This window comes from Mustela lutreola, chromosome 17 (genome assembly GCF_030435805.1).
Source record: "Mustela lutreola isolate mMusLut2 chromosome 17, mMusLut2.pri, whole genome shotgun sequence".
Classification (NCBI taxonomy): Eukaryota; Metazoa; Chordata; class Mammalia; order Carnivora; family Mustelidae; genus Mustela; species Mustela lutreola.
This window is the reverse complement of record NC_081306.1, coordinates 23146166-23164186: the sequence shown is the minus strand read 5'-3', so window position 1 is coordinate 23164186 and position 18021 is coordinate 23146166. Positions and strand designations below refer to the sequence as shown.

The 18021-nt window shown below is 62.1% G+C and overlaps 1 protein-coding gene across 2 annotated transcripts; it reads right to left on the bottom strand.

The window, feature by feature from the left end:
- Positions 1-490: 490 nt before the first annotated feature.
- On the bottom strand, positions 491-12120 carry FBXL16 (F-box and leucine rich repeat protein 16). Of its 2 annotated transcripts, none has more exons than XM_059154069.1 (6): positions 11775-12120; positions 4621-5279; positions 3450-3958; positions 2996-3080; positions 2571-2634; positions 491-2362 (listed from the first exon to the last, which is right to left on the bottom strand). In XM_059154069.1, exons 2-6 carry the CDS (start codon positions 5263-5265, stop codon positions 2214-2216), a joined length of 1452 nt encoding a protein of 483 aa, XP_059010052.1. In that variant the 5' UTR covers positions 5266-5279; positions 11775-12120; the 3' UTR covers positions 491-2213. The 2 variants fall into 2 exon arrangements, with proteins under 2 accessions (XP_059010052.1, XP_059010051.1); XM_059154068.1 differs by having other exon boundaries at positions 11780-12119.
- Positions 12121-18021: the final 5901 nt, after the last annotated feature.

The window sequence follows — 18021 nt, the reverse complement described above, 5'->3', positions numbered from 1 at the left end:
GGCGTGGAGTCTGCCCTGCTGCGCTGCGGGCTCCGCGGCGTCCCCGCCCTCTCCGGAGTGAGCGCAGGTCCCCGACGCACGAAGCAGGGCGCATTTTTGTCCATCTGGCGGCCTGGGCTAGGTTTATGGACGTGTTTGAGCGAGAGCGCGCGGGCGTGAGTGGGGCGAGGGGCGTCCATCTCGGGACCCAGAGGCCACGACCCGAGCCAAAGTCAGAAGCTTCACCGACTGAGCCAGCCGGGCGTTTGGAGGTTAATATTACGTGCGATGACTGCAGCATCATTCACTTCCCCCAGAAGCCCTGAAAGGTTAGGGACCTTCTCTTCTGGCCACTGCTGTGTTTCCTGTCTGTGGCCCCGGGCCTGTGCGTGTTGAAAGACCCATTAAGTCTGACGAGCAGAGAGGTGCACAAGAGTCCCGAGCCTTGGGGCGCCCCGCGCGGACACACCCTCCCTCGCTGTGGTCTGATGACCTCCAAACTCAAGACACGTGTTTTTACAACTTTTTTAATATATATTTTTATAAACAGGTCACGTGATAAAATAGCACAAGAAACACTTACCAAATATAAGGTTATATCTTCCGCATATACAGGAGAATGAGGTCGTTATGTACAATAAGAAAATGATTTTCGGGGTTGGTTGGTTTTGTTTGTTTTCCTCTCTCCCCTTAATTTTTCCTCCTACAGTCGTTGCAGTTGCAATAATACTTTGGACAAACGGACAGCTGCCTCCTCCCCACTAGGGAGCTGTGCGGAGGAGGGGCTGAAGAAACTGGCTCCTGACCATCTCGGCCCCGGAGCCTCCCGAGGGCACTCCAGGACTGGGAAATCTTTGGGCTGTTGAACTCTTCCTCTGCTTCAACAGCATCTCTCGCTCGCACGCTCTCGCTCTCTCTCGCTCTCTCTCTCTCACTCTCTGGCTCTCTGGAAACTAGTTACTTTCTTCCAACCAGATGGGGGGGGGGGTCCCAAGATTGGGTGTGGGCACCGTACTTCCTGGGGCTCAATGTTGGGATGGGTAGGGGTCCCAGCCCCCTCCTCAGCAATTGCCAAGATGTGCCAGCGTCTCCCCAGGGCTTGCATTGTCTTGGGACTGGACAGAACATGGCCAGAGCCCACCCAGGCAGGCAGAGGTTTGGGAAGCTGGGGAGGGGAGGCAGGCAGCTAGAAAGGAGCCCTCCCTCCGCTGGGTGCTGGGGGTGTGTTGGCCACTTGTAAGACTGGACCTGCTGGCTGGGCCTTGGCTGGGGCCCATTTGTCTAGCCTCCACTTGACAGAGACCCACGCAGGATACAGTGTGGCACTGAGGAGGCTGGGCCTGGCTGGCTATAGGGGCTGTGGTTGGGGTCCATCAGGACTGCGTGCAAGGCCTGCCGGGCCTGAGGGTCGCTCAAGGTGGTTGTATCCCCCCACGCCCCCCACCCCTCCGGTTGAGGTAAGCTACAGCCAGCTTGGTTAACGTTGATTATAGCAAGATCAGCTAGTCTGTCCCTCCCTCAAACACAGTTCTTCCCTAGCCTGGCCCAAGGACCTGTAGGCCTGCAGGTGGGGGGTGGGGCAAGCAGGGGGCTGCCTCCTACAGCAGCAAGGAAGAGGGGAGGTCTCTTGGGTCAGGCTGGCATGTAGTGGGGCAAGGGCAGGGGGGACTTGGGCTCCTTGGCGGGCCATGGCTTTGGCGGTGGCCTGTTCCCCCTCGCACCCCTCCGAGGGCTCCAGGCGCGGTGCAGTGGAAGATGCGGGAAGCCCTTGGGGCTCTTCTGGCCCCTGTGTCCTGGGGGACCCAGCTCCCCTCAATCCCTCTGGGCCCTGCCCAAGATGGGGGGGAGAGCGAGGGAGACAGAGCAGGGTGTGGTGGGGAAGGCAGTAAGGGGGGCCGTCAGGAGAGCTAAAAGCGCCCCCAGGACGGAGCCGGCCCCTGCCTACCCCCCAGAGGGTCAACGAAAGATGGAGGCGGCTGTGGTGCGGTGGAGGGCGGGCGTGCAGTGCGGGCACGAGGGGCATGCACAGAGTCCCCGAGTGTGCGTGCGTGCGTGGGACTGGGCCCACCCGCCGCCCCCCCCTTGCCCGGGCGGGGCCAGGAGGGGCGCGGGCGGGGGGCGCTTTCACTGGGTTCGCCCTGCCTCCCGCGCCGGGCCGGGGACGCGAGGGCCGGGAAAAGGCGTCCCCGCCCGGAGCGTGGCGGCTTCCTGCTCCGGGGGTGGGGAGGCCCGCGCTACTCGATGACGAGACAGCGGGGCAGGTGCTGCGAGAAGTACTTGAAGAGCTCGGGGGTGGCCCCGGGGCAGTTGGTCAGCTCCAGCTCCTCCAGCTCCTGCAGCTGCACCAGACCCGACAGGCCCGTGGTGGTCAGCAGCGGGCAGCCTGCAGCGGGCGGGAGGCGGGGCGGCGTCTGAGCGCGCGGGGCCCCCCGAGCGCACCGCGGGGGGCGGGGTTCGCCGGGCGTCTCCGTCCGGACCTGGCCATGGGACCCTGGGACAGAGCTCCAGGTGGGATTCACCGCGAGGGGCCCGGCAGGGCTGGCGGAGTCGAGTAAGTTGGGGACGGGGTAGTGGGCTGGTGGGGGTCTCACCTGCCAGAGACAAGAGACGCAAACTCCTCATGGCCAGGAGGTGCTTCAGCCCGAAGTCCTGTACCTGGGCGGGAGGGCGGGGCGCGTTAAGGAGCTCCGCTCGCGCCTGCGGGGGAGCCCACTGCTGGGACAGGCCTTGGGCCTTGAGGCCGGGAGCTGCTGGAGGGGCAGGTGGCGGGGCTCAAAACGGGGGTTTCTCGGCTTCCGGAGGAGCCAGGAGGCTGCTGGGGAGTGGTGGTGAGGTCTGCGGGGAGTCCGTAAGCCCCGCCTACGTCGCCCGCTGGGTGGGGAGGGATCCTACGCTTCCTCGCAGGATCCGAGGGGGCCGGGAGTAGGTCGGTGGGTTGCCTGGGCAGGGGCTTTGCCCGGGTCTCCCACCTCCCCTTGCCTACTCCCCAGTCTTCGGAGGCGGGGAAGGCCGGTACCTGGCAGCACCATCGCAGGTAGAGGCTGCGGAGGGACGACATGGTGGACAAGTAGCTGAGGCCAGTGTCCGTGATGCGCACACACCTGTGGGGGCGACAGAGGGGCGCAGCCCGCTTTCAGATCACCTTGCGCCGCCCGTCATTTCCGAGCCCTTCCTCCTTTCCCGGGCGTTCCCCCCCGCCCCCCGCAGGGCTTATGATAGCCCCTCCCTTGCCACGGCCTTGCCCCCGCCAGGCCCCCGCCCCTACCCTGGCGCCTGGTAGTTACAGCGCACTCTGGGCCCCGGGCTTGGGAGGGCCTGCCCCTCAACCCAGCCTCATGGCTCTGCAGCGCCGCTCGCGCTACAGCTCTGCCCATTAATCTAGGCTCCCTGCTTAGACGCTCTCGCCGGCCTTGCCCCGCCCCGCCCCAGTCGTGCCCTCCACCTGTCCCGTGGGTGGGGCACGCGCGCACCTGTCCAGCACCAGCTCCTCCAGGCGGTGCAGGTCGCAGGCCACGTACTCCAGCGCCATGTCGGTGATGCGCGGGCACCACGAAAGGTCAAGGCTGCGCAGCTTGCGCAGGTTTTCGGCCACGAGCTCCACGCCGTCGTCGGTGACCTTGGAGCAGCCAGAGAGGCTGAGCGCAGTGAGATTGGGCAGGCTGTGCACCACGTTGACCACGCCGTGGTTGGTGATCTCCCAGCAGGAGAGCAGGCGCAGCGTGTGCGTGCTGTGGCCCTGGCGTGCTGTGAAGTAGGCCAGCGCCGTGTCCGTCACGTGGTAGGCCTGCAAGCTCAGCTCGGCCAGGTTGGGCAGCAGCTGTGAGATGGCCGCAATGGCGTCGTCGGCCACGTTGATGCAGTCGCTGACGCTCAGTGAGGTGATGCGCGCGCTCAGGCTGGACCACAGCCCTGCCTCAGTGAAGTCGTTGCAGCCTGACAGCTCAAGACGCACGACGCCCTGCATCTGCTCCAGCATCACCTGCAGGCAGGCAGGCGGCAGGGTGTGGTGAGGGGGCGGGGCCGCTGGGGGCGGGAAGCAGGGCTCCCGGATGTAGACGTGTGGAACACATCCATCAAGCTGATGTGTGACAGGTGCCCCTTACGGTGGGTTTGTCCCACCACAGCCCCGTTCTAAGAGGCAGAGCACAGGGGACCTGGGAGCTCAGGGCCGCACCAGAGCAGGTGCTGGGGAGCAGCTGGTGTTACTGATTTGAAGCTTAGAATCCTGGCCCTGGGGCAGGGGCTGCCTATGCAGCTGGTGCTCTGACCTGTGCACCTGCTCCCCTGCAGCGTCCCCCTAACCCAAGGGTTTCACAGGCACATAGGCCCTGAGCTTAGAAGAGCCTCCCACTGGATCGATTGATTGCTTTGGTGTGGCTGTCTTGAAATTCTTAATCATCTTTGAACAAGAGTCTTGAAATTTTCATTTTGGACTAGGTCCCCCAAATCACATAACTAGTCTTGCTTCCCCTCCCCCCAGAGCCACAATCTTCAGAGCACCGGTGCTTCCCTCAGCCACTTTGCTCCTCATATGCCCAAGTTCCCTCTGCCCCCCGCATGCACACACATGCCAGCTCAGTGGCAGCCGCTGGGCCCTGCCCACACCATCCCTGTCCCTTCCAGGCCAACAGTGGGGCGCACCTCCAGGCCGGCATCTGTGATGGTGGAGCGCTTGAGGCTCATGGCCTTGACACCCTTCTTAGAGAGGGCATAGTTGTCGATGAACTCACAGATGTCCAGGTCGGAGACGCCAACCAGGCAGAAACCCTCAAAGCCACGCGCAGCGAAGCCCTGCAGGTTCACAAACTCCTTCTCGCCACTAGGCAGCACGTTGTAGAGCTCCTTGGCATGCAGCACAGGTGTGAGGCCTGCCCAGAATTTGGGCTGGTAGAGCACACGCCGCCAGGCCTTGCACACTTGGGCCAGCACACACTTCTCACAGGCTGAGAAGTACCAGAAGAGGCCATTGAGGATCTTTTCATCTGTGGCCAGTGGTGGCCGCTCCACTGGGGGCCCGGGAACAGGGGCTGAGGCTGGTCCACCAAGGGGGAGCCCCGGTGGGGGGCACAGGCCCCCAGCCAGGGCAGCCCGTGGCAGTGGGGAAGCCAGGCTGGGTGGTGGGAGGGTAGGTGGGGGAGGGGGCTGGCAGGGGCGGTTCTTGGCAGCTGGTGTGCCCTTGGTGATACTGGCTGCACCCAGGCTGTTGGGCTGGCCTGGCAGCTTCACCAGGCCATTGCGAGGCAAGCATGGAGGCTTGGGGTCGCCGTCCACACCTGGGCTCGACATCTTCCTCGCTCAATCTGTGGACAAAGGCCGGGAGGCGGTAATGAGTCGCTGTGGGAAGAGAGCTGGGCTCCCCATCCCCGGGCATGTCCTCCCATGGCACTCCAAGAACCACCCAACAGGAAGGATCTGAATCCAAGTCACTCTTTCCCTGACCGTGAGCAGCGACAGGAAGTCAGAGCTGTTCATGACCATGACATTCCCTGAGCACCTACTGTGTGCGCTGAGCTCCACCTGTACTCATAGACTTTTTTGACCACATAGGCCCTACAGTTCCAATTTTAGAGATGAGAAAAGAGAGGCAGGCAGAGACAGATGTAGAAAGACACTTGCTCATGACTGCCCCCTTCACCTTTACTACTCCGGTGCCCACTCTCAGTGCCTGCCATGCTGACCTCTACTGGGCAGGGACTGCAAAACTGAAGGAGATGGTTTGGGGTGGTCTCGGGCTCCTCCACTATGGGGTGCTATCATGGCTGTCTGGAGTGGTTCTGGTACTTGTCGAAGACTCAGATACCAGACCCTGAGAATCTCGATGGCTATTGGATCTACCCAATAATCTGCCCAAAGAAAGGGCAGACTTTACCATGACGCTAGCACAGTGAGCCTTGGACACGTACTGTCTCTTTAATACTCCATCCAACCCATTGATGGTGATGCTATCATGACTGTGCCCATTGTACAGATGAAGAAAACAAAGCAGCATGAACTATTTGCCCAAGGTCACCATAAGTGGCGGAGCCAAGGCTTGAACCAGAGCTGGCTGTGGAAGCCCATTTGTAGAGAGTTCCTCACAAGGTGGGACTGGACACCCCCCACCACTCTCCTCTCAGGCCTCTGAGAGGGTGGCAGACGGCTTGGAGCACAGACAGCCCTGGAGAGGGGGACAGCCAGACCCTCACCGTGCCACCATCTGCTCCACATTCCAGATCATCTCCTGCCCACCCCAACTCCAGACATTCAGCAAAAAGGCACTGCACCCAGGGGCTCAGGGGCAGTCTCTGGGGTCACACAGCCAGGTTCTGTGGCCTCAGTGAGCCACTTCCTTGCTCCAAGCCTCGTTTTTCCTTACTTTGCAGCCTGAGAAGGGATGATCCACCCCCACAGCACAACATGTGAAAAGAGCTAGGCATAGTGCATGGCTCATAGTGAGTGTTTGGAAAGTGGCACAGAGGCTGCTTCTGAGCCCCATGGCCCACCTTAGGGGAAGGGGTCAGGAGCCACTGGGAGGGAGGGAAACAGGCTGCCCTGCCCTGCTCTACCCAGCACCATGTCCCCCACTGGCTTCAAGCCCTGGACTCAACCCTTGCTGGCATCCGACATCTGGAGAGGGGTGCAGATCTAGGCTGGGACCAGGAATCTACTGGAACAAGGGGCCCTCATGGCTGCCAACCCAGCTTTGGGTCCAAAGGCCTTCCTGCCCTGGCAATCATGAGCCCCCAAGCTGGCAATCCACATCAGGCCAGCCCTCCTTAGGGGAGGCCCCCCCACTCTGACTGTCCCTTTACTGCAGGAGAGTAGCAGCCTCACGCTGGCTGAAACATGACATTCGTAACAACGTTTGCTGAATACCCATTGGGATAATCATGTGTTCCAGCCTCATGGCAGGTGTGTGTGTGTGTGTGTGTGTGTGTGTGTGTATGTTGGGGGCACCACTGTTAACCTCACTTTCAGATTGGGAGCCTGAGGTTCCAAGGAGTTACAGGTGACCCTCAGTGACATATGGGGTGCAGCTTGACATGAGGGGTGCCCCAGATCTCTTAAAACTAGTACGTGAGGAGGAGACTATGGTGGAATAGCAGTGCCTCCTGGAGGGATGGGAGGAAGCCCACGACAGGTCCCCACTCCAGGGAGCAGGGGAGAGGCTGTCCTGTGGACTCCTTCCTGTCAGCTGAGCTGGGCTCAGGGAGGCAGCCCCAGCGTGAATACCTTCTGCTTCTCGGGATCGGGGTGCCACGATTTCAGGGCTCGGGGCGCGCCGCCCACCCAGCCTCTGCCGCTTCCTGCTAGCTCGGCCGCGGAGCGCAGCACCATGGACAGCGCCCCTCCAGCCGCCGTGCGCGGGCCCGGAGGCCAGGCCCAGGCGCGCTCCACCGCGGACAACGGCTGGTGGGGGCGGGGTGGGGGCCGGGCTCGGCAAACCCAGCTCAGCAGGGAGAGGCCCTGCGGGCGACGGGGCGGGGCGAGAAGCCGCCCGCTCCGCCAGGATCCGGAGGAGGCGGCGGAGGTGGCACCAGGGGAGAAATAACTCCGGAGCAGTGCCGATTTAGGTTAAAGATGCTCCCAGCCACGGGTGTGCACGTGGAGTGCCCGCGTCGGTGGGGGGGGGGGCGGGATGCACGTGGATGCCCCGGGCGTCTGCGGGGCTTTTTACCCGCACCCCACCGTAGCTCACATTTGCACACGCCCACAGTCCCATCCCCACTCTTCAGGCCTCAGGGTGGGGCTGGTGAAAACAAGCCAGCCCGCGGAGAGAGCCCGCGGGAGGGAGGGGCCAGGCGGGGGACGGCCTCAGCCCGGGGAAGGGAGGGAGGTGTCCGAGGCCTGGCTGCCCTTTATCCCACACCCACATCCTGGCCGCCAGGCCCTGCCCTGCCAGCCCATCAGCCCTTCTGCTGTGCCCCGGATTGGAACTGCCTCTTCCTGGAGGCAGCACTGCTTCTCCCTGACCTTGTCCATGGTGCTGCCGGGCTCCCGCGGCACAACCCAGCCTCACTGACCCAGCCTGAGAATCCCTTGCTCCGTGGTTCAAAACTGGCAACAGCCACATCTTGGTCCAGGGGTCAGAGCTTTAGGAGAGAACTGAGCTTGTGGTCAGCGATGGGTCCTCCTGTCAGACAAGAGGTCCCTTGGCAGGGGGTGGGGGGGTGCTGGTACATGTGCTCCTCTGTCTAGTCCCACCCACCCAGGCAGATGGGCTGTGAGACCCCAACCCTTTTGGTACCTGCTACTGCACGCAGTGAGGCTCAGAAGACCTGCCTGGAGTTTCTCGTTAGGATGGGGTAGGGTCAGCTGCCAATCTGATGTGGACTGCCTCCTCCTTTAGAAATAAGCACCAGGAGCTAACGCTAGGAAAAGAGGCGTTTTAAAAAGATGGCCAAACTTGCACTATTCTCAGCCTCAGCCCCGGGTGTTGTGCCTCCGTGTGGAGCGGAATTCTGGAGGAGGTCCTCCTGGGATAGGCTGCGGGGGCTCAAGTCTCCTGGGAGGACTCCAGAACTTGGTGGCTCCCAAGCTGACAGTCTGCAGATGTCCATGCTGAGGCTCTGAAAGGAGCTGCCTCTTTTGCCATCGAGTCACAGGGCCCCGAGCCCTAGCATGTCGACGTTACAGCTTCCTTCACCTCTGGCTCCTCCCCAGCCTTGAACCTACAGCCCAGCCAGACCCCCTGTTCTGTATTCCTGCTCCCCTCTCCCTCTTTGCCTGGGCACATGCTGGTCCCCCTGTTTGCTCAGGAGGCCTCCCTGCTTCTTCACCCTACCAGCTCCTTATCCTCCACCTCAGTGTGATTGCCACCCCTGTCTCCCACTGGGGGACTCCCCAGCACTGAAAAAGCATCTCCAGGGTCTCAGTCATTACTGTCAACCCATCTGTCTCTTCCCTTGGCTGGGGACTTCTTGAAGACAGGCAGTACCACGGCTGAATGGCTTCTTAATGCTTGCCGAATGAATGAATGAATGAATGAATGAGGAATGGCAGTCGCCAGGATCATGCAGAAAGGGGTGTGGCAGCCAGGTGCCCAGGAGGCTTGGTGGAGGACAGGCCAGATTCAGAAGAGGGCAGGTGGATGGTGGTGGTAGTGGGGGGTGTAGCTCAGTTTGTTAATCCTGGTTGTGACAGAGGCCAGTGTCCACAGTGCGTGTGGTCGCTGGGATCTGTGGTAGGCCTTGCAAGTAGTCAGACTCTTGGGAAGAGGATGGCTTACACCTCCTTTCCGGCTGAGTCCCCACTTTGGGAGTTGCACGGTAGGGAGGCTGGCTGCCCATCCACCACAATCTGGCCATATCCAAAGAGGGCACAGGAGCCACCAGAGGAGAGGGAGGAGCTGCCCTGCTTTTTCCAATGCCGCTCTGCTATTGCTGGTCCCTTCACACACGTCCTGATCACAAGTGGGGAAAGGGAGAGTTGGGGACAATTCCAGAGGTCGCATAGAGTTGGAATTTGATCCTAGGACCCCCAGTCAGTCTGACTCCCAAAGATCAGACTAGGCACTGAGGTGCAGAGGGCAACGCTGGGCCCTTCCCTCCTTTCTGTGCCCTGTTCTACTTGTTTGGTCCCCTGGGTCCTCCCAGCCTGGGACCTTGGGCTGCTGGTCTCTCCCAGCACTGTCTCTGCTGTGCCCCTGCTCTCACTCCAGAGGCTGCAAGCTGCATGCCCACCCCCAGAACACCCTCTTTTTGGACTCCTCATGCCTTGGAAACCCCCAAGTCCTCATGGCTTCCAACTCAGAGATCTCTGCCTTCATCTCTGATGCTCTGTCTGACACAGGCTTCCTGGAGTGCTGGAGGGGTTTGGCCCCCGCAGGACCTGCCCTGACCATTTCTCCCTGCCCACTGAGGGCCGTGCGGCTGGGCAGAGCATGGGCAGCCTGAGACATTCACATCAGGTTGATGTGTGGTGACAGCTCCAGGGACGGGGGTGACAACCAAGGTAGCTTGGGACTAGGGACACAGTGCGGGCTGACGAACTCCATGACAAGCCCCATGACTCAGGCACACTCACATCCCTGCCACTTTGCACATGAGCCAGCAAAATGCTCCCTTCCCGCCCCCAGCACAGAGATGTTTCTGGGGTGCAGGCTGCCCCACCCGTGCACCAGGGGCTCCAGGAAGTGAGCACATGGCCTCCAAAGAGACCAGGATTGGCGCTTCATCAGACAGAGTCCTGTGGTCATGCTCAGGACAGCTCAGCCACGTGGAACTGGGCATTTTGGGGAATGGGCTTGGGCTCTAAGCCTCATCTTGGCTCTTCTCCTCTGAAGGATCTGAGCCCCCCCCCCCAGTGCCTAGGCTAGGGGCATCTAGTGCCTGCTTCTTTGGGTCACTGCCTTGAACCCTCCCCCTCTTCCCAGCCAAGTGTGGCTGTGTGGCCCAAGCCCACCCTCTGGCTGGTCTGGCCAGGGCTCCTCCTTGTCAGTGGTGGGGAAGGGGCTGCACCACCCACTTAGCCCACGGAGCCTTCCTTCACTGCCACCTCCACTCTTCCCCCTGAGACAAAGCAATGAGAACCCACATGTGACAAGATGGGGCTGCAGGCCACCGAGCAGTGCCCCACCTTGAGGTGAAAGTCTCCCTGGGTGTCAGCGGCACAGGCTTCCCAGGCCCAGGCTGGTAGCCTTGAGGGCCCCAGGTCCCCTGCCCTCAGGGCTGCTTGTTTTCTCAGTGCACTGGGAGAGAGGACTCACTGCAGTGCTCCAGAAGTGGACAGGAGCTGGAGGGGAGCGCCCGTCCAGTGGGCCTGCCTAGCATGACAGGTGCTGAGAGGCCTGCCTGGCCCAAGGAAGAGTGGCAGAGGATGAGTGGAGATGGTGGGCAGCTGAGTCCCGGGGTCCCCTGGGATCCAAACAGGCCACCTGCACTGTCCAGGTTTATAACAGGGATTTGGATCTCCCTCCTCCCCACAGCTCCTGGTCCAGCCCTAGGGCCACCTCCTACCAGGTCAGCAAGTCTCCATCAGGCCTTGGCCCTCCCAGGGTCCCACCCAGGCCTCTGCTCAAAGGGGTTGGCTGAAAGAAGGCGCCTGGGAGGTGGCGGGTAGCGGTAGGGGACTGACCAAGTGGGCAGGTGAAGCGGCATCCACCATCTGCTCTCTCTTTGGAGGGAAGGGTTCCTGTGCAGAGGCCGGGAGGGGCTAGAGGATTGGCCACTGGGCCCTGGGCTCCCTGAGGCTCCACAGCTAGGCCTTCTTCCCTCTTGGGGCGATGGGTGGGGGCTCTCTTCCCCCCAAATCCCAGGAGGCCAGACCCCTCCCCAGCAAGCCTCAGGGTGCCCAGTTCCCCTCTAACCTTGGCCAAGGCCCGACCCCTCCAGAACCAGGCACATAGCCAGCTCCCACCGGCCCAGGTGTCCAGGGCAGAGAGCCCCCAGCCACGCATCCACATGGCTTGTCCTGGAGTGTAACTGTATCTAACACCTGTCTCACAGGTCCAGGGGCTCATGGTGCTGGGGAGAGGAGCTCAGAGCACGAAGGAAGTCCAGGACCTCAGCCAGCCTGGTGGGCTGGGGGCCTGCAATGCTGCTGCACCAGGGCTGTGGTCAGGGGGCGCCGGCCCCCTGGTCCAGTTACTGGGGGCACCATGCTTCGACTAGGCGGCGCTGGGATCGGGTTCTGTGGGAGGGCCTGTTAGGGCCAGAGGCCCAGTGGCCTCGGCCTGGGAAGGGGCTGCACCGATGTGAGGCCCCCGGGGGTGGTGGCAGCCCTCTCCGAAGCCCCCGCCCCAATCCTCATTGTGGCCGCCGCGATGGCGTGGCCTGGCCCCTTCCCCGCCCCGCCGCCTGGCCCGGTGCACACACCTTACCTCGGCCCGGGTACCTGGCTCATGCCACGCCGTCCGCCGGGCGTCTTCTCATCATGGGGAGCCCGGCATGGGCGCTGGCGAAGCGGGGAGGCGGCCGAGGTGCTGGCCTGGCCGGCAGGGCCCAGCCGCGCCCCGCGCCCCGGCCTGGCCGGCCCCCTCGGCCGCGCCCGGAGAGGAGCTCCCCGGTGGGAGAGGATCGGCTGCCCCGAGCCTCCCACCGGGGAGGCTGAGGCAGTGCCCAGATAAATAAGGCCGCTTTGCAGGGAGCCGGGGCGGGCGCCTCCTCCCTCCCCTCGCCCTCCTCCCTGCGCTCCTCCGCGGCCGCCGGCGGCGCCGCGCGCGCCCCCCGCCCGGCTCTACGCGCCGCGCCCTCGCGCGCTCCCGACGCCGGGAGCCAATCCGGTTGGCGAGCCCAGGCCGGGGGAGCCGAGGATGCCGAGCCCCGCCCCGCCCGCCGCGCCCTGCCGCGCGCACCGCGCGCTCCCGCCGCGGCGCCTACGGGCACGCTCCGGCCGGGCAGCACCCCCACCCCTTCGCCGCGGGCGCTCGCACAACAACAAACCCGCGCGCACGGCGGGGCGGGGCGGGCAGGGCGCGCGGCCGGAGGGCTGGCCGGCGGAGAGCCCTGCCTGTGCGGAGAAGTGGGGTCCCGGAATCCTGCCGGGGGAGAGGACTCGAGCTCTTTGGCGCCGGCGATTGGCCCGGGGGGTGCGCGGTCTTGTGGGGCCGGCGCCGCGCGTCCCGACCCTTGGATGCCACCTGCGGGGGCGAGGGTGGTCCAATCCTCACCCTCCCAGCCCTCTTGCTTAGCGGAGGGGAGCAGCGCCGGCGGCCTTCAGGGCCCTAAAATCTCGGCGCACCTGCTGGCTGCCGGGCCCAGAAACCCCTCAGTGCCCAGGCCCCCGCCAACCCCCAAAACAAGCCAACACCAGACCATCTCAGAGAGTGACAAGTGCTATGAAAGTTCAAGAGGGCCACGTGATGGTGACCTCGGGAGGGTGGTGGTGGTGTGGCTGGACCGGGGAGACTCCTCCGTGTCCAGGCACCAGGCCAAGGAATGCTCCCGGGGAGGGGTGCTTCTGGGGAGGCTATGCCTGTCCTGAGGACAGGACCCTTGACAGGAGACCCCAAGGATGAGAGGATGGGTGAGGTTATCCAGGAAGGAGTGTGCACAGGTCTTTAGGTTTGGAGGTCTTGAGCTGGCGAGTTCCTTCTGGAACCCCTTAGAGGCGGTGGTGGCGGCCACTTTGGAGGGACCAGGCTGGGGGAGAGGTGCTGGGGTTGGGTGTGGAGAAAGGGTGTGCAGGGCTTCCTCCTGGCCCCTGGAGATGCCAGGCTTCCCACAGGCTCAGAGTGGAGAATGGAAGCTAATGGTACCCATCACAGGGTCTCCTGGGAGCAGAGACCGTGGCGGGATCAGGTGTGGGAGAGCAGAGAGGGGTCTTTGCACTAGGGAAAGAGCCTTAAGGAAGGCCCTTGAGAGTGTCTGAGAGAAATGAAAACAGCTGGTGTTGGCAGCATTCTGGTGGGAAACAGGACCCAGTGGGGCTGGCACAAGGCGGGGGCAGCTGCAGGGTGGAGCCTGTTTGGGAGCTGGGGGGCCGGCCTGGCTGCGTGCGGGGCGCTGGATCCAGCTCGTCAAGGCTGGGGTGAAGCTGGCTCTCCGGTGTGGCTAGGGCTGATTCACAGTCTGGCCCTCGTGCGGACTCCGGTCAAAGCAGGGGTCGGGGCAGTCAGCATGGGAGGCATGAAGACCTTTGGGGTGCCTGGGACAGTGTTGTCCGACCCATACAGTTCCTTCTGGTGTGTGGGTCTAGCAGGCCGGCCTCCACTTCAGCTTCCACACCTGTGGACCAGGGCGTGGACGGTGCGTGACCCTCAGGGCGAGGTTTCACCTCCTGCTTCCGGGGGCTTCCTCCTCTGAACAGGGGCCCGGGCCTCACGTGCTGCCCTCGGTGAGGCTGGAGGAGACCCCACGCCTTGGAAGAATCCAAACAGAGGAAAGCCCTGTTTCAGAGGCGCATGTGGAGCCCTGCCTCCCATGTACCTGGGGCTCTGCTCCCTTCCCCACCTCCTTCACCTGGCCCTGAACCCACGGGCTTCTTTCTCTGCCATGCTGAAGGGCAGCTCACCTCCTCCCCACGGTGCACGGTGTCCGTGCTCCCGGGCTCAGTCCGCTATCAAAGCCTGAGTCTCCTGCACGGCTAGCTGCAGCTTTGCTGACGCTGGGTCCCCTGCTGGAACTTTAGCAACACTGGCTTTCCTCCAGGGCCACGTTCCTCCCTGGAGCACCCCTCCCCGGAAGCACTCCTCATCCTGGTGCCTGGACACAGAGGAGTCTCCCCGGTCCAGACTGCTGGAGGTTTCCAGCTCTTTAGTTACAGGAGGGTGAGAGAGGGAGCTGCTGACACCTCAGGGGCTGCACTGCCCATGATGGGGTCAGGCCTCCTGGCACCTCAGGACCAGGGCAGCGGCTCTGGACTTCCTGAGCCTCTTTGCAGGAGGGTCCTGAAGCCGCTGCCCAGGGTACAGGCTGGAGCCACCTGCTTGGCTCAAATCCTCCTTTCTGTGGGGGCCAGGGGTGGGGCTCAGGCAAGTACTTCCCCTCCTGGCAAATAGGTTTGGGGTCCAAGGTGGGGGCCCTGAAGGTCAGCGTGACACTGAGGACAGCACAGGTGCTGAGAGCCTCATGCCTGATTGTAAGCGGCCCACCATGCCCCATCCTGCTAAGGAGGCGCAGGGCCAGAAGAACACTGCAACTCTCCCTGGTGGGGGTTCAGGGAGGACCGGGGTGGGGGGCAGTCAGCTGTCCTCACCGCTCAGCTGCCAGAACGAACAGGCGCCCACAGGAGTGAGAACAGGGAAGCCCGGGCGGCCATGGGGACCACCAGGGGGTGAACCCCTTTGCTGCCTGCCTGCTGCTGGCTCCTGCTCCCAGCCTTTCCTCCTCCCCGACCCAGGCCCGACCTGCCAGGGGCAGAAGGGCAGAGTGGCCAGGATTGAGCAGGACTTGGGCCCAGCTGTCACCACGGCAACCCGGTCGCCTAGCAATTGCGGTCTCCCAGGAGCGGCGGTTTCCTAGCAATGAGATGTTTTCCTGGGCCCTGGCTGGAGCCCACAGTTATTTTTAGCTCAGCTGCAAGTCAGTGTGCAGCTGTGTTTCTGGCTCCTCCAGAAGATGCCAGGTGTGTTGGGGGCGGATCTCTTGTCAAAGGGAAAAACACATCCCCACGACAGGAACCTGGCTGCCACGTGTCTCCAGATACAGCCTCCATAGGTGGGCAAGGCCGGGTTCCATGGAGGGTGAAGGTCAGGGGAACGGGGCACAGCTGAAGGGGAGCCAGAGGGTTCGGCAGATGCAGCCATGGCCCTAATGGGGTCTCTGGGCAGGCTGGTCACTCTGGCCCCTGGGACTCCATGGGTCAAGCTGCGTAGGGGCACCCCAGGCCAGTGTTTATGGCCCATCACTGGGCTCCCCTGGGGCTGGCAGGCTCTTGGCACCTCCTGGCATTCAGCTGGGGAGCTATCGCTGCTGTCTGCAGCCCGCAGCCCTGCCCTGGGGGTGCGGCACTCTGGTCTGGGCCAGCTGGAGCGGCACGTTCAGGTGGTCCTGGCTGCAAGGGTCTGGGTGGCCACAGGCTCAGCTGGGACCTTGGGCAGGGCTAGCCTCTGTCCAGGCCACACCTTTCCTTCTCCCCTGCTGTTGCTGAAATGAGAGCCCAGGTAGGTCCCGTGCAAGTCAAGAAAAACCGTGACTTCTCTCCCTAGGCTTTCTCACCCTTTCGGCCTTGTTCACTGTCCCTTCCAGGGCAAGTCCAAGCTCTCCCATGGCTGATGGGCCTGGGGCTGGCCCTGCACTCCTCCCACAGGCCATCTCCTGGTTCCTGGTCTGTCCTGGGCTCCATACTGTCCTTGGGACTCTTGCTCTGTTTCTTGGACCTGGAACGTCTTCCTGCCCTCCTCACCCATCAGATCTGCCCCGCTTCCCTGTTGCTCCCCCAGGTCCTTGACCAGCCTGGCACCTGCCTTGGTCATGAGTGCTCCTTCCTTGTGCCCCCAGTGCTGCGGGCTTCCTGTCAGGTGCCCTTTGCCGTGTGGGGTCACACCCTGCTGGAGGATGGGGCCAGCTGAGATGATGCTTTCTGTCCCAGCAGCAGCGGTGGCCCCTGCCAAGAACTGGGTTTTGGGTGAGAATGGAGAGAGTCCCCTTTGGAGGGTCAGGACCCTGAAGGGTCTGGAGCTGGGGGCCTGTGAAGGAGCCCCGTAATGAGCATAGACACTGGGGGAGCTGCCGAGATTTGGGATGTCATCCATGCCCCCCTTCACTCACGGGTGCACACACTCCTTGCCCGTGTGTTTGCTGAGCACCTGCAGTGCATCTGGTCACTGCCGACCCAGGGCAGGCGTGGCCTTCTTGGCTCCCTTTCCCATGGCTTTGCTGGTGGGGGGCAGCACCTGTGAAGACAGGGGACCCCGTCCAGGTTTTCTGCAGCTGACAGTTGGGCCCCGGGCAGTAGGCCTGGGCAGGGGAAGCCTAGTGTTGAGGAGATGGGTTGGGGCAGTGTGTGTGCTCCTTCCAGACCACGCCACTGGCCAGGAACCCTTCCCTTGCACGTCAGGCACCGACGCATTCTCGGGGTGGGGGGTTGCTGGAGCTGGCAGGTGGGGAGCCAGGGGCCCCAGGCCCGCCTGCTGGGTCGGCAGCTGAGTCCTCGCACTGCCACCAGAGGGCGCCTGGAACCCACCATCTGCCTCAGAGACCGGGGCAAGGCCTGGGGCCCCAGAGCCTGCACAGAGGTGGGAAAGGGACAGTGTGCCTCTCAGCCCAGGCAGCTGTGGTGCCCACCGAGTGCCCTCTTTCCTCCTCCTGCCACCTCTTTGACCTTGTGCCCCGCACAGTCCCTGTCTACCTCTTGCATTTTTACTTGAGTAAAATGGGTATCCTCACCATTTAAAAAAATATATATATTTCTTTCTTTTTTTTTTTTTTTTAAAGATTTTACTTATTTGACAGAGAGAGATCACAAGTGGGCAGAGAGGCAGGCAGAGAGAGGGGAAGGGAAGCAGGCTCCCCGCTGAGCAGAGAGCCCGATGCGGGGCTCGATCCCAGGACCCTGAGATCATGACCTGAGCCAAAGGCAGAGGCTTTAACCTACTGAGCCACCCAGGCGCCCCCCCATTTTTTTTAAAAGATGTTATTTATTTGACAGACAGAGATCACAAGTAGGCAGAAAGGCAGGCAGAGAGAGAGAGGAGGAAGCAGGCTCCCCGTTGAGCAGAGAGCCGGATGCGGGGCTCGATCCCAGGACCCTGAGATCATGACTTGAGCCAAAGGGGAGGCTTCAACCCACGGAGCCACCCAGGCGCCCCCTCACCATTTTTAATTAAGGTCACAGTTGAGTAGTGTTTGGCACAATCCCATTGCTGTGCAAACGGCCCCTCCTTTCACCTTTCCACCTGAAGCTCTGTCTCCATCACACACCCTCTCCCCACCCCCCTGCCCCAGCCCCTTGGCACCCACCACCTACCTTCTGTCTCTGTGAACTTGACGACTCCAGGAACCTTGCGGAAGTGGAATCATATGGTGTTTGTCCTTTTGTGTCTGGCTGATGGTACTCAGCATAACGCCCTCAAAGTTCATCTGGGTTGTACCAGGAGTCTGAATCTTTTTTTAATAGTTTTTTTTTCTTTTTTAGATTTTATTTACACACAAGGGAAAGCACGAGTTAGGGAGAGACACAGAAGGAGAGGGAGAAGCAGACTGCCCACTGAGTGGGGAGCCTGGGATGTGGGGCTCGATCCCAGGACCCTGAGATCACAACCTGAGCTAAAGGAAGACCCTTGGGCGCCTGGGTGGCTCAGTGGGTTAAGCTGCTGCCTTCGGCTCGGGTCATGATCTCAGGGTCCTGGGATCGAGTCCCACATCGGGCTCTCTGCTCAGCAGGGAGCCTGCTTCCTTCTCTCTCTCTCTCTCTCTCTCTCTGCCTGCCTCTCAGTGTACTTGTAATTTCTCTCTGTCAAATAAATAAAATCTTTAAAAAAAAAAAAAAAAAAAAGGAAGACCCTTAACCAACTGAGCCACCCAGGTGCCCCCAGATTTTTTATTTTTATTTCCTTAAAATATTTTATTTATTGGGGTGCCTGGGTAGTAGTGGTAGGGCCTCCGTGATCTGGCCCAGGGTTTTCGCCCTGTTCCTGGCCTTTGCCAAGGCAATCTGTTCCTCTCCCCTGCCTAGATTCTC

What these genes read in the sequence shown, in the direction of transcription:
- FBXL16 (XM_059154069.1), bottom strand. Translation starts at nt 5,265, where the DNA reads ATGTCGAGCCCAGGTGTGGACGGCGACCCCAAGCCTCCATGCTTGCCT. An exon ending in GAGGAGCTGGTGCTGGACAG is followed by an intron (nt 3,081 to 3,449) that starts GTGCGCGCGTGC and finishes TCGCCCCCACAG; the next exon opens with GTGTGTGCGCATCACGGACA. An exon ending in GCGTCTCTTGTCTCTGGCAG is followed by an intron (nt 2,363 to 2,570) that starts GTGAGACCCCCA and finishes CGCCCGCTGCAG; the next exon opens with GCTGCCCGCTGCTGACCACC.